The sequence below is a fragment of the Phragmites australis genome, chromosome 13 (assembly GCF_958298935.1).
Source record: "Phragmites australis chromosome 13, lpPhrAust1.1, whole genome shotgun sequence".
In the NCBI taxonomy this organism is placed as follows: Eukaryota; Viridiplantae; Streptophyta; class Magnoliopsida; order Poales; family Poaceae; genus Phragmites; species Phragmites australis.
Genome location: NC_084933.1, coordinates 26,223,196 through 26,242,597, shown reverse-complemented (window position 1 = coordinate 26,242,597; position 19,402 = coordinate 26,223,196). Strand labels below are relative to the sequence as shown.

At 44.1% G+C, this 19,402-nt stretch overlaps 1 protein-coding gene across 1 annotated transcript; it reads right to left on the bottom strand.

Moving 5' to 3' along the window:
* Window positions 1–2,080: 2,080 nt before the first annotated feature.
* On the bottom strand, window positions 2,081–4,848 carry LOC133888605 (1-aminocyclopropane-1-carboxylate synthase 2-like). Its single transcript, XM_062328907.1, has 4 exons — window positions 4,540–4,848; window positions 4,303–4,434; window positions 3,983–4,143; window positions 2,081–3,488 (listed from the first exon to the last, which is right to left on the bottom strand). The coding sequence occupies exons 1-4, from the start codon at window positions 4,696–4,698 to the stop codon at window positions 2,480–2,482; spliced, it is 1,461 nt and encodes a 486-aa protein (XP_062184891.1). The 5' UTR covers window positions 4,699–4,848; the 3' UTR covers window positions 2,081–2,479.
* Between the last annotated feature and the right edge of the window lie 14,554 nt (window positions 4,849–19,402).

Sequence of the window (19,402 nt, the reverse complement as noted above, 5' to 3'; positions counted from 1 at the left end):
GCCGAGAAAAGTTGGAAAGGGCCTTTTTCTCTCTTGATTTTGTTGTGATGCACGTTTAGGTGATGGGTTTTGCACGGTCCAACAGAAACTTGGCACGGCTCTTCTTGGATTAGGATTTTTTTTTTTTTGAGGGATTAGGATTGTTTCTTGTACGTGTGTCTATTTTGGACTTCAAACACTTTTGGTTGGCTACCCTAACTTGCCCTACCAAAAATTGGTCATGCCCAATTTGTTTGGATATTATTTGTGTGTTACCAAAATATTGGCTTGCCAATGCTAGTATGGTCGATGGCCATCCACTCACAATTCCTACCAAAACCTCGTCAAATCTAGGGGCGACGAAATACTTCACCAATACGTTAGCGTGCCAATGTTTGGCAAGGTAGCATGTGTTATAACCAAATGGGCCATAAAACACCTAAATTAGTGAAAGCTACGTCTAAAGGCATGTTTGTTTTAGCTGGAGATTCTGAAAAGCAATGTATAGAAGCTGGATTGTGAAAAGCTGGATTGTAAAAAGCTGGATTGTGAAAAGCTTTTAGATTGTAGATTCTAAAAAACTTTGATGGACAGATTAGTAAAATGGACTTTCACAATCTATCAAAAGCTGAGAAAAATCAAATTCTCAGATTCCCACAATCCAACCAACAAATTTTAAAAAGCTATAACCAAAAGTTATCTATTTGTTTTAGCTTTGAATTGTAAAAACTGAAAGCCACAATCCAAAACTGAAACAAATAAACCCTAAATAACATGGTCCTGAATTAAGTTCCGTAGCTAATGCGCTGGCGTCGATGTAAAGGTCGCACTTTATTTCTCTTAATGGAATGCATGCCATGCAAGTTCTGAAAAATAAAAAGAGAGCGTGAGGCTCACATCTTATCAGCTCATTGGATCCAGTGATAATTTCTTAGCAAAGTTTTCCAACTCGCTCTTCCTAGGCGCCACTTATGCTCTAGTTGATTTCTAGTCGATGCGATTTTAGCCTAATCTTCGAGGTTAGAAGACCGAGCACCCTCAACGACGCTTGGGCAAGATATATTCGGCCTTCACAGCAGGTGAATGTCATGCCATGCCGTCGATCCTGCCTCCAAATGCCGGTCCCTCACGGCAGATTCTTGTTGTCAAGGCCCCCTCCCATCGCATGATGGTAGATACTCCTTGCCGTCGAGGTCTTCCTTTTTGCTGCTGGTGACTAATCCTGGTGACAAATGAGGGCGTTGGAGAGGAAGAAAGGCAGCTGAGAGGAGGCAGAGGTCAGAGAGGTTAAAGTTGGTAGAGGTACGATTAGGCAGAGAGGAGGCACGCGCTACACGCGGAGGAAAGGTGGCAACGATGTTTAGTCGCCCCCCCCCCCCCCCCACACACACACTGCTTTAAGATTTCATTGCCACTTGATTCAAATCGTATTCACTTATTTATGTGCATGGTGTCTTGATCCGGTGTCCACTTATGTTTTTCCCTTTCCAATATGACCCACTAAGCATGATCACTTACCATTTGAATAAGTATGTGAACATGAACTCATGCATGCGAGGTGTCAAAAAGCATGCATTATCTTCGGTCAGATTATTGAACGGATGGTTCGAGCAAAAACGCAAAATACGTCAAAGCCAAAGTCTGAGTATTTGTCCATGGAGCACTCGTGCGAACTTTCAAAACTTTGAAGATTGACCTGCAGATAAGATCGGGCATAGCTACTGTATTTTGCTTGTGTCGTTTTGAAATGTCGATTAACCACGAGAGCGACCTGGCTTTTTTCTATTTTCAAGAATCAGCTATGAGATCATCCTAGCTACACCAACTATGCACTATGTGTTTAACATAAACAAGCATATGTTGTGCGCATAAATACTAAGAGGTGCTTATTAGGTGGAGCTAGGAAGGAGATAAGTAAGGTTTCAATGTTACATCCATTTACTTTATTTTTTTGCAATGAACGCTACCTTTTTTCACGTACATCAGCGACCCGAAAAATGAATTCTTGAGTAGAATTTATTGCAGCGAATCTTGAAAATTCGGGTTTATGTACCCCAAAAAAGCCTTTTCAAGTGTACAGAGTAACTTGATGGATAATTAATTGGTAAACGAATGCATTATATTGTGTTTAAAAAATTATTATACACACTTATATATGTTGTGGTACATATTGGATTCTAAACCCTTACCACAAGTTTACAACAACAGATGGACAGGCTTTAATTGCCATATCCGATCATTATTCTGCCATGCTTCACACATCAATCCGGTTAATACAAGAAAAAATGGACAAATTTGTCATACTTACATATGCCTGACGCCGATACGTCTCTGTAAAATGTCAAGCTAGCTACATGCTGAATGCGTGTCAAATCTTTCCACGAACGATCACATGGACTTGCTGCACCACGTCTTTGTACGACCATGCGATCGAAAAAAGGACGTACGTACACATGACTATGTAGGGCACACCCTGTCAACTTCGCTGACTTGCCCGTGATTAGTTGGCGGCGTGAACCATCGGCGACTGCGGCGACAGCAACGCCATGGGGCTGGACAGCGCGAGGTGCGACGCCGCGGCGCCTCCCAGGCGCGGCATGCTGAGGCGGAGCTGGCTCCTGGCGGCCCAGCTCTTGGACTTGGCCTTCTGGTGCTGGTGCTGGTGCTGGTGAACGAAGCGTCGGATGCGGTCGAGCGCGATCTCCATGGTCTCGTCGTCCATGTTGGCGTGGCAGACGCGGAACCACCCGGGCTCGCGGCAGTGGAACGAAGTGCCCGGCGATACGTTCAGCTTCACCTTGTGTATGATTACCCGCCACAGCTCCAGCTCCGCCTCCGGCGTCTTCTCCCGGAGCATGCCCCGCAGGTCCATCCACGAGAACAGCCCCGCGTTGCCGCGCAGGCACCCGATGCCGACCTCGCGGAGGCCCGAGGTGAACCGCTCGTGCCGCGCCGCCAGCCGCCGCGCGCTTTCCCTGAGGAAGCGGTCCATGAACTCCACGTCCGAGAGCATCTTCGCCAGGAAGTACTGCGTCTGGGACGAGACGAGCCCGAAGCTGGACATCTTGCGCGCGCAGGCCACGACGGCGTCGTTGTACGAGTAGATGATGCCGACACGGAAGCCCGGGAGGCCAACGTCCTTGGAGAGGCTGTACACGATGTGGATCAGGTCCCTGTTGCAGCTGGGGACGTCGCGCTCGATGACCTCCGCGATGCTCACGTAGTCCGGCTGCGCGAACACCGAGCCCGCGTAGATCTCGTCGAAGATGAGGTGGACGCAGTGGTCCGTGGCGAACGTGGCGAGCATCGCCAGCGTGCCGCGGTCCATGGTCGTGCCGAGCGGGTTGGAGGGGTTGGTGATGAGGATGCCCTTGACGCGGATGCCCTGGCTCCGCGCGCCGTCGTACGCCGACACGAGCGCCTCCCTGGTAAGCGTGAAGTCGTTGGAGCTGTGGCATTCGATCGGCAGCAGCTTGACTCCTGATCTCCAGCAACAGTCACGGTCGAAACTGTGATAACACAACGAGAACGCACAGGCGCACAGCGTCAGGACTGGAGAAACAACAAGCTAGACGTGCATGCGTGCTTACGTTGCATTTACGACTCTAGCTATACAGTCGACCGGAAGGTCAAGGATGTAAACGTGCATGGAAATTCGCGCGGACCAGACCGTGTGTGAACAACGTGCATGCGTTCCCTTGCATGACTAGATTGCGTGATTCAACTTGACGACAATCCAGCAGCTAAGATCTTATTTTGATTTGATTACGGAAATTGGCTACTTTGGGGGCTTCTCCGAAGTCAATTTCAAAACGTTATTCAAACAAGAAAAACCGGAAATGCTACATATTACTAGTTGACAGCAGTCGAATGGTCTTGCGAGAAAACAAGTTGCACATTCTACCTATTAGCATTTCTACGTTTGACATTTTTTCGAGGCTACGCATGACTTCGACATGAGAGGCTGTGAGCAAATGTAACTGATTTGGATGACGTGACGTACGCTGGGTAGTATGGCGTGGGCACGAGGTAGGCGTCACCGGGGTCCGCGAGGCAGAAGGCGAGCGTATCCTGCGCCCCGGTGGCTCCTCCGCTCATCACGACACGGTCGGGGTCAAACGTGGCCTTCCCTCCCCTCACCTGCCCCATAAAATTGGCCATCGCCTGCAACAAAACGTCAGAACCATGTTGTGGTTAGCAGTGATCTGCCAGGAAGGCGACCAAAACCATGTCATTGAGTTCGTGCTTATTCTAGCCAATTACAGAGCTGCCGAGTAACTAAGTGTATTTCTTAAAGTATGTTGTTAGCCTAACGAAGCGTACCTGTCTGAACTCTGGCAGGCCATGGTAGTCCTGGAAATTGGCGATCCTCTTGAACTGCGACGTGCCCTGCGCTGTGCAGATGGACGCCTCCGGGTGGTTCATGCTCCATTCCTCGATCAGGTCCAGCGACAGCTGAAGACATCAGTTTGCAGCACCCATCGATGAGCATTCGACTGACAACGATGCTTAATGGCCCAATACTACGAAGGTAAGCATAATTGCAGCAGGATCACGTACTTGGTTCTCGGCGAGGCCCATCTGGATGACGCCCCCGGGGTTGTGGTGCAGGTGGAACGGGTCCATGTCGTAGGCCTTCCACCCGTCGAAGTAGGACGAGTTCTCGCCGTGGCCCTCCCCGGCGGCAATCTTCGAGAGGAGCTCCTCATTGCAAGCCATTTGGTCCCGGTTTCCCAAGGATCAGACGCTCGGCAACTAGCTAGCTCGATCGCTAAGGATGAGCAGAGAAACAGAGAGCTGAGCTCACGCACTTCTCGCACGCCGCAGTTCGCTAGTTGATCAGACTATTGGAGGCAACTGGGAGAACCAGCTGAGTCTAGTTACCAACCGTTGATGCGCGCCCTCCTATTTTATAGCGATCGGACGGGGTGGCAGCTTCCGTGAAGGGAGAGCTTGGAAACATATGGGGGCCCACGCTAGGTTTTTTCTTTCTATAGAGAAGTGACTGCGAATCTTCGCTTACCAGCAGATCTAGCTCGTTCATGGCTTCAGTTTGGCCTCTGCCGAATAAAATATGCCTTTGGCATGGAGCAAATATAGTGCGATCCGATGTTGGCCGTGACGTTCTGTTCGCTTCACAAGCTGAGGTTGGATTGTACAAGCTCACCGGCTCTCCCCGTTGGAAAATACTTGCGCATCAAACCCGTACTACTGTACATGCTAGAAATTTAGCTTACAGCTGAATTGTAGATATTTGTGTTAATAATAGTTGTATACTAAGATACATTAACTATTTATATTTAAATATTAGAATGTAAAATATAAATGTAATTTTTGTTTATAATATTGAAATCATGTTTATTATTTGTGAATAGATCTAATTTATAATTTTTATTTTATGGGTTATGCAAATTGATTTTTATTTGTTTCTTGATTTTTTAAAATTATTATTATTATTAATGTCGTCACCGTACCTCATATTACTATTTTTAAATACATTATAAATTCTTTGATATTATTTTTGTGTGGTAATCCGTAATATGTTTGCGTTCTGTTATTTTAATTTTGTAATGTTTGATTATAATTGATTTGGAAATGTGTGTTGATTGCTAATGTAACTAAGTTGGAGTTTGCCAACATAACTTTGTTGGACAAATGTTATCTACAATAAAAAAGGAAGGAAAGGTAAGGCAAGAAGTAGTCTTAGGGTTGAACTCTATGATTTATTTTTTAATCTTTTATGTTGTTTCGTCTGATTGTTGATCTATGGTTACAGTTAGCCAATCAATTAATTCGACAGTTGAATGTTTTACTTTTTTATAAAAAAATTTAGAATTTTCTTAGGATTAACGTGGAGGAAAAAAAGAACCTATAATTAGTAAATATACATTGTAGTAAATATAAGATGTTACCCCGATAGCAGTTTCGTTCGATCTTCTGATGATGGTGACGCCAGTGTCGTTGTACCTATAGTTAAGCCGGTCCAAGCGGCAGCCGGCGGCTTGAGTATAATTAATAGGCTTGAACCCGAACTTACAGGTGTACCTAGTGAATTTATGCCAGTGCCATTGTTACCTATGACAATGTACCTAGTATATTATATCAGTATTATTGTCACTTATAACAGTTATTATCTATTACTGAAGATTTTTTTTCACTAGAAATAGAACATGAAGGAAAGATTCAACCGCCTGCGTGCAAGAAGATGAATTTGCCGTGAAATGCCGGCTCGGGTAGATTGCACTATGTTGTTGGATTTACTGCTCATAGCTACAATACAGTGCCTTCTCATAGCTACGATGCGCAAGTGTGATCTGGTTCAATAGCTCATTGGTCATGGCTGCTATAAACAATTGGCAATCTATTTGGCCACTACAGTGACTACGCTCTTTCCCCGAATTAGCGTTTTGGGGCATTCAAGTGTGTGGTGCATAATGGTGATGTGAGTATTGTGGGAAAACATGTTACTAAAAAAAACTATGGTGATGGTGAGGCAATTTTTGGAATTTATGCTGTCGGAGGATTAACTTCTGTCGCAGGGATCCCGAGAGACTCTTTTTTTTAGATTCGGTCGGGGGATGATGCTGAATAAGTTCGTCGGAGAAATAAATGGGAATGAATGCAACGGCCGGTGGTGGGGGTGTTGGCCTAGTGCAAGAAGAAGTAAATACACCGGAATTTAGACATGTTCGGGCCGTACGGGGGCGTAATACCCTACTCCTGTATGGATACAATAACTGTCCTGAGGAAGCCCCTCAAGGATATTGCTGGTTACAAGAATTGTGGCCTAACTAAGAGCTTGAGGCTCCTTGTTCTTCGGCTGAAACCGTGCTTAACCTTGCTCACAGTGTCTACTCTCACCTAGGTTCTTCGTTCTTGGCGTTGTGTTTGGTCTTGTTCGGGAGTGAGTCCAGAGAGATTGTGCTTGCTCCATCTGTTTCTCTTTTCTTGTTCGTCCTCTCCTTGCTTCTATGTTGCCGGCTATTTTAAGTACCCGCCGGCCGAGACATGCCCCGAACGGGAAGGAGAGGGCACAAGTTTCAAGACGCCATGACTGAGAAAGGCGTCATCATTTCTTCTGGGTGAAGTGACCGGGGGTGAAAAAAACGCCGCACGCCCGGTCACCTGTCACCATAAACGTCCTGGCAACGGGCGCCGTGGAGAGGGCCCACCGGGCAGCCGCAGAGCAACCCGGCGTGCCCGCCTTGTCTTGTTCTTCTGCCACAGCAGGGCGGCAGACGGAACGCCTTGATCCTCGCGACGTTATCCCAAGGCAAGCCGGATGACGCGGGACGGGACCCGTGCAATTAATGACCCCACGCCTCTCTGCCAAACATGGCAGGAACTGACGCTGCGGCGGGAGCAGTTGGAGGTGTCAGGCCACGCACGCTCATTAAACGAGGCCTCGGACCTCTGACTGGTGGACACCTCATCAGTGGGCCCCTCGGGGCATTTCTGGGTCGTCGGGGCACCGAGTGCTCTGGGGTACTGTTCACCTCCCCGAGCACTCTCTCCCGAGAATGCCTATCCTTGTCTTCGGGGTACCAGGTGCTCAGGGGTACTGTTCATCTCCCTGAGCACTCTTGCATGGACTTTCGGGGAACCGAGTGCTCGGGGGTGGCTACGCGCAGCCCCGAGCACTCTTTGTACGGATCCTCGGGGAACCGAGTGCTCGGGGGCCGCCGCTCACAGCCCCGAGCACTCTCTTCCGGAACTCAGCTCTTCTGATCATTGGGGGACTAGGGTGCTCGGGGGTGACTGGGCACCTCCCCGAGCACTTTCTTCCCGGTACTTAGACTCTGTGGATCATCGGGGAACTGGGGTGCCCGGGGACCACTGACTGTGGCCCCGAGCACCTTCTCCCGGGACTTAAGCTTTTCTCATTTTTCAGGAGAGACCTCGCGGGATGGAGCCATGTGACGGATGGCTGGCCTGGCCTCGGGATTCAGGGACCCCCGGTTCCAGATACACTGACACATGCCTTGGAACATGTGTTTTGAAAAAAGTTTGGTCAACAATTTGACTAACAATAGCTTTCAATATATTTAGTTTATAAACTTTAAAATCATATTTATAGATTTATTTTAAAAATGTTTTCATACCATCATAAATTCAATATATTTTATAAATATATTATAATAAAAAATAGTGGTTAAAGCTATGTTTTAAAGATCGTGTGTTATCTAAAATGATATGTATTTAAAACTGAAGGGAGTAGGAAGCATTTATGAAAGATTTTTAAAAAAAGAAGTATCACATATTTGAAAATCAAGGGAGTAATAACTACAATGATACTTGCGACAATCAAAATGGACAAAACCAAAGGTTGATATTTTTTTTAGATGTGGGGATCAACCGATTTCAATTAGTGAAACCAACATCATTAGGTGTCTTCTAACAATAAATTCATAACCGAAAAAGATAGAACCAAAGATGAAAAGGCAACACGCCACAACAACTACAAGGAGCAAACTGCAACCTAGTTGAAGCCAACTAGAAAAACTTAGTCGCCATTCCTCCCCCCCCCCCCCATTCCATCTCGCTTGCACTTTGGTTATCTTTGTCATCATGCTTCTGAGTCATGTAACACCTTCACGTATCACCTTGTGCTTCTATGGTTTCTGCAAAGCTGACCAGAGATCAATACAATGGCAAACCAAAAAAATTATAGCAGTTATATCTTGGAGTAATTTACGTTAAATGCATGTTGTGTTGCGAGCTTTTCATACAACCATTTATGTTTTTTTGTGAAATTATGCAACCATCCATCAAAACACTGGTGCAAAGAAACAGGCGTAGTAGCAAAATCAAATACATATTGCAGCACAAACCATATGAACTTAGTCATTGGGTACTCAAAGAATAAATAATCTATTGATTCAGCACTCTCACAAAAATAACATTGGTGACTCCCTTCCATCGTCTTTTAACCAAATTATCTTTAATCGGAATATTGTTCTTTAGCATTAATATTTTTTTTTAGGGAGAACACCTCGTGACTTGGCCGCTCTGAGGACTTATTTGGTTGATATTCTAAGTTTGCCAAGGTTTACCACAATGTATCGCCAAAACTTGACTGATGTTAGGTGAAGAAACTTGATACCACACTTTGGCTAACCAAAAAGTATATTGTCATACTTTTTCGAGTCTATAACATATGAGAGCTAGATGACAGTAAAGTAGTATTGAATATTGCCATAGTTATGGCTATGATCCTAACATGAGCTAAGTGATCAAACCTACTTAAATTTAAACGTGGAAACTGTGACCATGTATGCCCATGCACCAAACGAGTACTTCCGTGCGCCACCGAGGTTTAAATGCATTTTCTACCGAGGGTCACGCAACTGTGTGAGCAGCACGAGGCCGTGCAACCGCAGCGACTTGTACCGCCGCGCTGGCCGTGGCTTCCAGCTTCCGCCGGGTGGGTGAAACGGCCGACAGCAACGAAAAGTAATGTTCCGACTTGTCCCCCGCATCACGCGGGACCGTGAGTCCGGACGGGACATATCTAATCACACGTACGCGCGACAGGGCGATGATGGGTCGCACACAACGGCGCGGAGCTCTGTGGCACTGAAAGGACGGCATGGCAAAACTCAGCTGGCTTACGTGTTCACACGTTGATTTCAGCAGTCCATCACTTATTCAGAGTTCACGGTGCTGTTTCTCACTGTAATGGTGTGGTCTACTGTTCTGCATTTGTTTCACTTGTTTCCCATGCGGTCCTACAGACGGTCCAAGTTGAACCGTGATTTAGGAATGCTATGGCCAAAGCCCACAGAGCCAGCAGTACTGGGCCTGTTCTTGGTGCCATGAATGCATGTGGCTAGTGCGGCACCGGCATTCATGGTCTCCAAGAAACTCGAGCATATGCCATGCCGACCGACCTGTGTACGACTGTACGGTAGGCAACTGCTTCGACTGGTCTGTGGTAAAAAATATTAAGCGCGTATACACGTGCCGTCAGAATTGCTGAATTGGCACTCTGCGACCAATGAACTACGAAAAGTTGAGCTTAAGAGGATCAAACAAGCTAGTAGACAAAGGAACAAAATGGATGGGGGCATAAGCTAATGCTACAGTGACTACAAATCACAGTAGTAGAGCCAACAGCTTGAGGGCCAATAATGCTTGAAGTAGAATACTTTGACAAGGCAGCGAGGCACTGAGCATCAAACACACCGTCTTGGCTCAAGGAGGAACAGGGGGGAAAACGCGGCTCTAGAGTCTAGATCAACCCGGTGCAATTGCTTTTGAGAACAACCAAGAGGGACAAATGTAAAACAATGGCAAAGCGGATGTCTGGATTGGTTTGACAAGGCATTGACGCTGCGTCCGGTTTGACAAGGCATTGACAAGGCATTGACGCACCCGTCCAGCTGGCCAACCCCATGCATGCATCACCGCAAACCGAGAACCTACGTCTCATTCATGACGGTCTTATTAACACATGTAATTATTCATCGTTGATGATTAGATTTGCAAATATGGCCATGAGAACGTGCGTGGTGCAATGGTCTTGGTCAGTTGACAGTTGCCAAGTCCGTTTCCTTTCGAAGTGACTATAAAATGATAACATGGACATGTTCGCTACTGCCTTCATTTCTAAATATAATCAGTTTAGCTCTATCCTAACTCAAACATTTATAACTTTGATCATCAATAGCCAAAAAATCATATAAACTAGCAACATACCGCACACTAATAGTATGACTAGCCTCACTGTAATATTACTATATTTGATATGGGTCCTTCTTTTTTTCTATTCTAACCACAATTTCAATTATTTAGCTTATTTTATTTAAACTATTATTTAGATATTTTGCTTTACAAACTGTATGAAAATCGAACAACTAATTTTTCATATTTTTTAATTTTGGTATTAGCTATTTATTAATCATATTTGTTACTGTTAGATGTTATAACACTAAATGATCTAGATCATTTTCTTGTTTTTTAATTAATGTGGTAATTTCTCGACCTTAAAAATGAACATTGTGTCTTCTTTTAACTATCAAATAATAATATAATAAATTATCAATATAAGGTTGATGAAACTAGATTTATTATGAAAAATATTTTCATAACATATACCTCTTCCTATTTTAAATAATATTTTTATAGGTATTAGTAGTTAAAATATTATATTAGAGACAATATCGATGTCTAGCAGCCTTATATTTAGGATTGGACGAAGTAAAAAAGTAGTAGCACGTCCAAATCATACTAGTTTGTTGGCTTTGCTGCTGCAGCAGCAGCTTGGACACGTGTTACTTGCTGAGAAGCCGAGAGCGAGGTAGCCTGAAGGATCGTGGGGGAAAATGGCGTCACCTCGTTTATCTTTTCAGGCTCAAAAACTATGCACTGAATTTTTGGAGTTCTTCAGTAAGCGAGCGGATCAACCACGATCTCTGAATTTGAAATGGCAGTACCCTAGTGAAGAGTTCCTGAAAATAAACATTGATGCAGCTTTTTTTGAACATGATCATTCTGGAGGATGGGGATTTGTTATAAGGGATCACTCTGGTTCAGTTGTAGGGTCGGGAGCAGGCAAATTGGAACATATAACTGATTTAATGCAGGCTGAAACCAATGCAGCTTTACAGGCCCTAAAGTATGCTTCAGAGGTAGGAATGTTAAGAGTGGTTCTGGAGACAGATGCGTTCAATCTAAAGTCTGCTCTGGTCTCTTCGAGTTTTGACTCAGCGTCATGTGGTGTCATCTTCAGAGAACTCAGGTATATGATGATCACTAGGTTTACTGATGTTCGGGTTTCGTACTGTCCTCGTTCTTGTAATAGGGTAGCTCATAAACTAGCCAGTTTGGGTGTTAGGCTTCAGGTAGGAGATGTTCTAGTCTGGCATGATACAACTCCAGCTGATGTAAGTGCTCTTGTGGCCGCTGATGTTGGCCTCTAGTTAATGAAATTACTTTAAAAAAAAAATGGCGTCACCTCTCACCTGCATGGTCATCGTTCTCGATCAATTGCGGCCCGGAACTGCCGGTGCAGTCGTTTGATTGGTCGGCACGATGCCGGGGCGATGTCGCCACTTGCTTCATGTTTAGAACATGTTTAATTGAATCCTTGACAGTTCGGCAACATTCTTACGCAGGCATGAACATGCGTCAGGTTCAGCATTTTGTTAGATCGAACCCGACAGTTTCTCTTTGCGGGGAGATTTTCGTTGTGAAAGGATTCTCGTTCCTTTCAACGCTCTAACGGTTTTTCTTCACGGTTCCTTTCACAACAGGATTCTCAGAGTCATTCACTTCAAGACAAGATTCTCTCTCCTTTCACTTTACGATTCCTCTTGAAGAGAAGCTGTTAGAGATGAGAGGAAATAAAGAAAATGATAATGATAAAGAGAATCAGAAAGGGAACGAAATGAAGGGAATATAGTTAGGAATAGTCTTAGCGTTTGCTCGGATGGAAATGACAACGTGCAGTGTAGTAATCGTAGAGCGCTTCCGAAGTCAGAACTCTTGTGCTATACTGCACAACCGAGGAAGTTAATAACAAGCATTTCGCCATGTCTATCTTCTTTTTCCACGACGGGTCAATTAACTGGTAATGGTTCTGTGCTGGGCTATTGGCACATGTGTGCATGTTTCTGAAACAGAGTGCAACTGCGCAACTATTTCTCCAAATCGAACATGATACATGGGTCTTTATGGAACGGTGCTTTGAACGAGCAGTTCTCTCGTCTGCAGTCCACACTGTTGCTTCAGTTGGACCCAGAAGTCTGTGGACTGTTGGCAGTGCAAATCATTGGTCTTATGGTTTATCACCTTCATTTATTTACGTTAAAGTTTTTATTTACGTTAAAATTTGTACTGAAAAGATATGTGAAAAGGTATAAAATAAATGAGAAAAAATAACATATAAATAAATATTATGTGTGATGATAAACCATAAAGTGCATGTGGACCTGCATTTTGTGTGCCCGAGGTATGTTCAGTTTTCTGGTCTATGGTTTCCACATGATCACATCAGTTGGGCTCACACATCTACGACTCGATCAAGCCAGTCCAGGATAGCGAAGTGTATTTTCTAAATACATGGGCCTAAAGCGTAAGGAGTTTCTATAGCGGCCCAATTAATCCCAGACGCAAGTAAGACGATCACGTCATGAGTTTTTTTTTACATTTTCTAACATTAATATTTAAATAAATAGATCTCTGATGAAAAGATTTATATAAATAGATGACTACCATCCGTTAAAAGAGTTGCAATCCTTTCAGATGATGACTAGCATACTACGGTGGCACGAGTACCCCTTACTGCACTCTAAGAGGACGTTTAGGCCACCACACTCTCTTTATCGCCTTCTGAGAAAGTGGTTGGCGCCCGTGCCAGCCCCCTAAGTGCCCCTTTACCGCCCTCTGCGAGGGCGGTTAGGGTCTTTGCTGTTCTCTCAGGAAGCGGTTAGTCTAGTTTTATTATAAAAATAACAAAAATTCTAGAAGTAATTTAAGAAAAAAATAACATAAATCCCAAAAAATAAAGTGAAGATAGAATAAATACATGCAAGTGAAATAAAAAAACACATCAAATGTTAGATAGAATGTGTACATGAGATGAGTATATAAAATTTGAACATTACTAATAGCATGCAGGCTACATCTAAGATACATACACAACTTAGGTAATAAATTAAAAATGATATAACTACTTCGAATTCAACAAGTATAACATTTAGTAGCATAAACATTATGAACAAAATTACCCTTGAAGCTATCTGTGCCTTATCCCCTGTTCAATCCAATGTTAATCGTATTATGAGGATTTTGGTCTACGTGGTGTCGGTATATACGAAAAATAATCAAAGATAGGATCCCAATCATCTGCCCCGTTGTCAGAGAATTCACAATAGTATGGAGTTCTCTAAGGAGTAAGCGCGAAGTCATCATCGTCGAAAACAACCCCTTCGGTTGTGGCAGAAGTGGTAGAAGCGCATCCTCTTGTGGTTGTTGTCAAACGACCACCTTTTTCACGGCGGCTCGAACCACTGCCTCTTTCACGACAGCGTGAATGTCTTGAATGACCACATCTGTGTCTCCAGTTATGTCCTGATAGGCAACCATCACCGAATAGTAGATGCAGAAAAAAAATTCTTGATGGGTTTATTCAACAACTCTTCATTAAAGGGAATACCTAGTGTAAAACAGAGTATACAGAAATATAAATGTGTCTTAGAAGTATAACATAACAATTAAGTGGGACATGCAATAACAATAAACATACCTTAATGTGCTCCTCGCACTGCTGAGGGTGCATAAATATCGTGTGTGTTCGCTTGCTAAAATACTTTGCTATATCAGCTAGTTCGCACACCCTGATATATCTCTAACGACACTCTAACAAGTGCATCTTTAGGTCCATAGAGCTCATAGAGCTTACCGTTCACCGATATTTCTCCATGGTGAAATAGGGACAGCGGGTCACGGTCTGCCATTTCGACATCACTTTGTTCAGGTTCTTCTCCTTGAACGCATTGTCACCTTTTGTCTCGGTCTCACTCATAGTCTGTAGGGCTATCATTAAGAATTTGAATGTCCACGAGAAATGTTTACTTGAGTAGGCAGCCATGGTTTGATATTAGGTATCAGATGGTAGTGGCGTTTCAGAAAACTGCGATGTCATGACCTTCTCGTTGCCTCGGCCTCGTTTGCCTCGGCCTCGTCTTTTATAAGCAGAGATCAATTGTGTATGCACCAAGTGTAGGTATGTAATTTAGAGACAGTACATGCATTAGATACCTTCCTACAGCGAGCGGTCACTGGACTATGACCAGTCCACAGCGTGTAGTCACATCGGTCTAAAAACATGGCTGCGAGTGGTTTCGTCAGTCTGAAAAGTTGACAGCGAGAGGTCGCATCTCCCTAAAAAGGTGGCAGCGAAGGTGACTTCCCTCTGAGAAGCTGGTAAAGTGATGTCACATAGGATTAAGAAATGCATTAATGACATAATAAGTAGTAATGTTTGAACTTGTAATACATAGAAAACATATGTGCGGTCACATCGCTCATTAAAGATGGTTTAGTTAATCTTAAAAGGCACTAGCGTGTGTGCACATGTAGTACATAGAAAATAGACACGTCCGAGTATATAAGACTAGTTTGCGAATCGAACATGCATCATGAAACAAACATCTAATTTATAAAAGCAAAGATAAAATCCTACTACTGCCTCCCTCGTTGTTGTCGGTTGTTTTCACCATCATGGTCCTGTTACTGTTGCCATTGATTCGCCCTCACGTTACTCCTAGAATAGGTCAGGTTCTTCGATGGAACAACCTGCCTGGTATGCCTTGTAGCGATCAAGGGAGTCAAGGTCTCTTCCTAGGTCTAATGCGTTGGTAGTAGAGTAGTGGGTGACTTGAATCGCGTCACGATATCATAGTCTAGTGTGCCCCCGAGAAGTCCCTCACGAGATCGAACAAACAGGTCCAATCCATGCTCATCCTCTTGACTCGGGTAAGACGATTATGATGGTGTCGTTGCCATCCATGCATAATCACTAAAGGGACATATGAACGGATGAATGTATTAGATACAATACATGCGGAAATAAATGTATGAGTAAAAATTCTATGTTGTACCTGTATGTTATGCAGGGGCAGTTGTAGACATCCAGGCCTGAGTGCCGAAGTAGGGTGAGAACGGTGGAGGTGCATATGACGACATCCCAGCTTCGTCACTGTAGTAACCTGCAGAAGGATGATTGCATTAGATATACTATTGAATATATTGAATGCGGTAGTATATTGATGCTCATTACCTGAGAGGCCTGCGAATGACGAAGGTGTCAGCACTAGCCATGGTCTAGGTGTCAGCACTGATAAGTGTGTAGGTGCCCGAGGTATATCTGGAACAGTAACATCAACGAGTTCATTGACACCGGCAACCTCTAGGGCAATGGCGGGAATTTCCTGAGTCAAATGCTCAACAGGCTTCACTTCCTGGCTAATAGTGCCAGTCACATCTTGAACTGATGTCATTGAGCTTCCTCCGATACCCACATCAACTACCAACTCCGAGCGACAAACTTGCGAACCATTCACATAATCCTTATACAACTTCCAATCATTCTCCGACGCTAACTCAATAATAACATAGTGAGCCCTACCACCCCGGCCAACATCAAACCTTTCACATACGGTTATATTACATACATCCACATCAACATTCATAACTGACCTAACTTGAGCAACAATTTCATCGAAGCAATGAGGGTTCCCAAAATTCAACACTTGCTCCCTTATCTTATCAAACTCTCCATTTGCATTAATTGTGCCACACAAAACATACGAACAATCCGATCCATCTACACAAACCAACCAAAACATTACACATATATAAAAATATCATAGCAATAACACATGGAAAACCTACACATTATTACCTAATTCGATCGCTACGCCTCATCATTTCATCCCAACAATTCAAAATACTCATATATATAGATTAATATGCATTGCTAATATACATTAAGCCTAACAACATATGATTTAATTTCCTACACTTAAATAATTGAATGCAACAAATTCTACACGATACACATACGTAACTATACATACATAGCATGATATATGACCTCCGATCTAACTTGAAATGTACAAATTTCACAAATCAATATCAACATAATCTTAAACCCTAATTACCCTAGAACTACGAATGCAAGCCAAAACCACCCAAAAAACTTAGAGGGAATGGATGAGCTACCTTCCTACAACACATTCCTACGAAATCCCCTACGAATCAGGTCTGATTGGCGGAGAAATGGGGGTTGGAGCCACCGCCAAAGTGGGAAGCGTCGCCTGTGCTCGCGTGCAGCTAGAGGAGGAAGAGGAACTATGGTAGAGAAGGGCCAGGAGGCCCCCTGTATGCAGTTGAGTCACGTCAAAAGGATTAGCGTGATAGACGATCATGCCAACCCCCATAGCGCGGCTCAAGCCTGCCACATCACCAACGCATGGCACGGCACCAGGGCGGCCGCTAGCGTGGCTCCTTAGTTTGCGTGACCAAGGCGGGAGTCACGCTAAAGAGTCTGGTGTGACCAAAGGGGCTACTTCCTAGAATTTTAGATTCTCACATGCTGTTATTAAAATATTAGTTTAAAATAGGCTAAAAAATTCCAAAGCGTGAAAGGATCACTGTTCGTAAGCTGGATGGGGCACTGGTGCACCAGCAGTAGGATGCTAAGGTGTGTGTGCTTTTTCGAATTTGTCCTTCTAATTTTTAAAACAAATTTGTTTGGTTGGTTGTATCCATTGCTTTAGTTTGTCTAAGTGGGTGAAGATATATGATATCATCCTAGTCCGTGAGTAAAGCTTCGTAGTCTGACCCGACGAATGCAAGCTACTGTATCCATTTATACAGGCAGATTCACTTATCAGTATTACAAAACCATCTTTATGCAAGTAATCAATCATAATATCAACTTTTACATTAGCTAATGCAGCCTCAAATTCAATCAACCAAACAGAAACTTAGCTCAGCATGTCCAGACAGATATAACCAACCAAATAGAAACTTAGCTCAGTATATCCAGATAGATACAACCAACCAAATACTCTTTTTTTCAGTAAATATGACTCCACTCAACCAACTTTCACTTAGACATATTATACGATGAAGCTCTACAAAATCTCATCTAGGGAAACCATCACACCAAAATGTATCTTACGTACATAGAGTTGTGAATAAAATACAATAGGGGTGTTCGTAAATTGTAAGTTCCCTTTAGGACCACTGGGCCTATTACCGAACAGTAAGGGCCTGCTTGTTTTAGTTGTGAATTCTGAAAACCAGCTTTTGGATTATGGATTATGGAAAGTTGAGAGTTCAAAAGCTAAGAGCCGTTTGGCAACTTGAATTTTGGGTGGGTTAGATTACTGTTTATGCATGTCAAAAGTCTTAAATACCCTCATCTGTCTTAAGTGCCATGTTTACCATTTCGTGACATGTTTCTCATTCGATCGAACTTGAAGTTTATTTGTAAAATGCAAAAATGCATAATTAAATTGCAAATTATACATCATTCATACAAAATTGAATTTATAATTTTTGGATTTTTTAATTATGGATAACCTATTACAACACATTTATCAAATTACACAAATTCCACTAGGTTACCCTTGTTGACCATGGCCAAAATTGACAGGAGGCGACCATGGTGGCTTTGCTCGAGCCTGTCGGTAGCGATTGGTGATGCAACTCACCAATCGAAAATCAGAAGGGGCTCCGACACTCGATAGGAATTCGTCCAAGGTATCACTTAGGGACCATTGGAGTTTGGTCGACGACAGCAAGGGTGGCACGACGGCCTTAAGCTATGCGGCGCCAATGACCGAGAGGAGAAGGAGTCACGGGGAGGGCATTAGGAGAAGGGCTTGAGCATTAGGGCATCTCCGAGGAGATCACCAGGGGTCCATGGTAGTGGAGGAGCTCTGGAGTGGTCGGTCGACGGTGGGGAGATGGTAGAGCTCACGTGGTAGCCAGGGTTGGGGAAGATGGCTTGCGCCCAAGCTCAGCCAGTGTGGAAACGACAACAACGCTCAAATCTAGGTCGAGGGTGGGCATGTAGCGGAGGAGGTCAGCGATGACTGAGGGCCGATGGGCGCCACAGAGCGCGAAGGTGGGGATGCGGAAGTTAGGGGCGGCGCGGAGGAGGATGCAGGGGGCGACACGGAGGACGCGAAGGAATGTTGGGGGGGAGCAGAGGGCGGCGAGGAGGGAGTTGAGGGTGCGGGTGGTGCAGAGGGGTGCAGTGGAGAAGGGAGTGGCGGCAACAGCGGTGTTTGGCGGTGTCGAGTGAGTACTGGGGTAAATGAGGGCACTGGTGGGTTAATTCCACTTTAAGCCTGATGGGCAATTTGGTCTTTTTGCAAATCAAATGCTGAGGAAAGCTGATAGAGAGTGGATTATGGGATTGTGACAATCTAGCAATTAGATTATAAAATCCAGCTTATAAAAACTATTTGTTTGTTTCCACTTCAATTTATAAAAATTACTTTTCAAAATCTATAGTGGAAAAAAAACATGCCCGGATCTAGTATTTAGTCTATATTCCAGAACCTTCTTGAATTCTGATCGGGTAATATTTCGTCGTAGGCCCGGCCCATGTTACACAGACTGGGCCGTCTAGGGTTTCCTTCTCTCAACGTATTTATAAGGAGAAGGTCTGGAGAGGAGAGGCAGCGTGGGCATTGCGGCGTTGGCTGCTGACTCACTGTTATGGCGGCCGTCTCTTATCTGTTCTAACAACGTTTGCTTTCGCTCCTAGGGTTTGTTCGTCTTGGTTCTTGCTTCATTCAATGTGCGATTCCTTCGCGCAATCTCTGTTTTTTTTCTTATTCTTCCGCAGTTTTTTATTATGATTTGTTTGGGTTGTCTCTCTCCGGTGCAATGGCGTTTC

Bases quoted from the DNA above. Each gene is read 5' to 3' on its own strand.
- LOC133888605 (XM_062328907.1), bottom strand. From the start codon at position 4,698: ATGGCTTGCAATGAGGAGCTCCTCTCGAAGATTGCCGCCGGGGAGGGC. The intron at 4,144-4,302 runs GTACGCTTCGTT...GTTTTGTTGCAG, and splicing joins GCCTGCCAGAGTTCAGACAG to GCGATGGCCAATTTTATGGG. The intron at 3,489-3,982 runs GTACGTCACGTC...GTGTTATCACAG, and splicing joins CCCACGCCATACTACCCAGC to TTTCGACCGTGACTGTTGCT.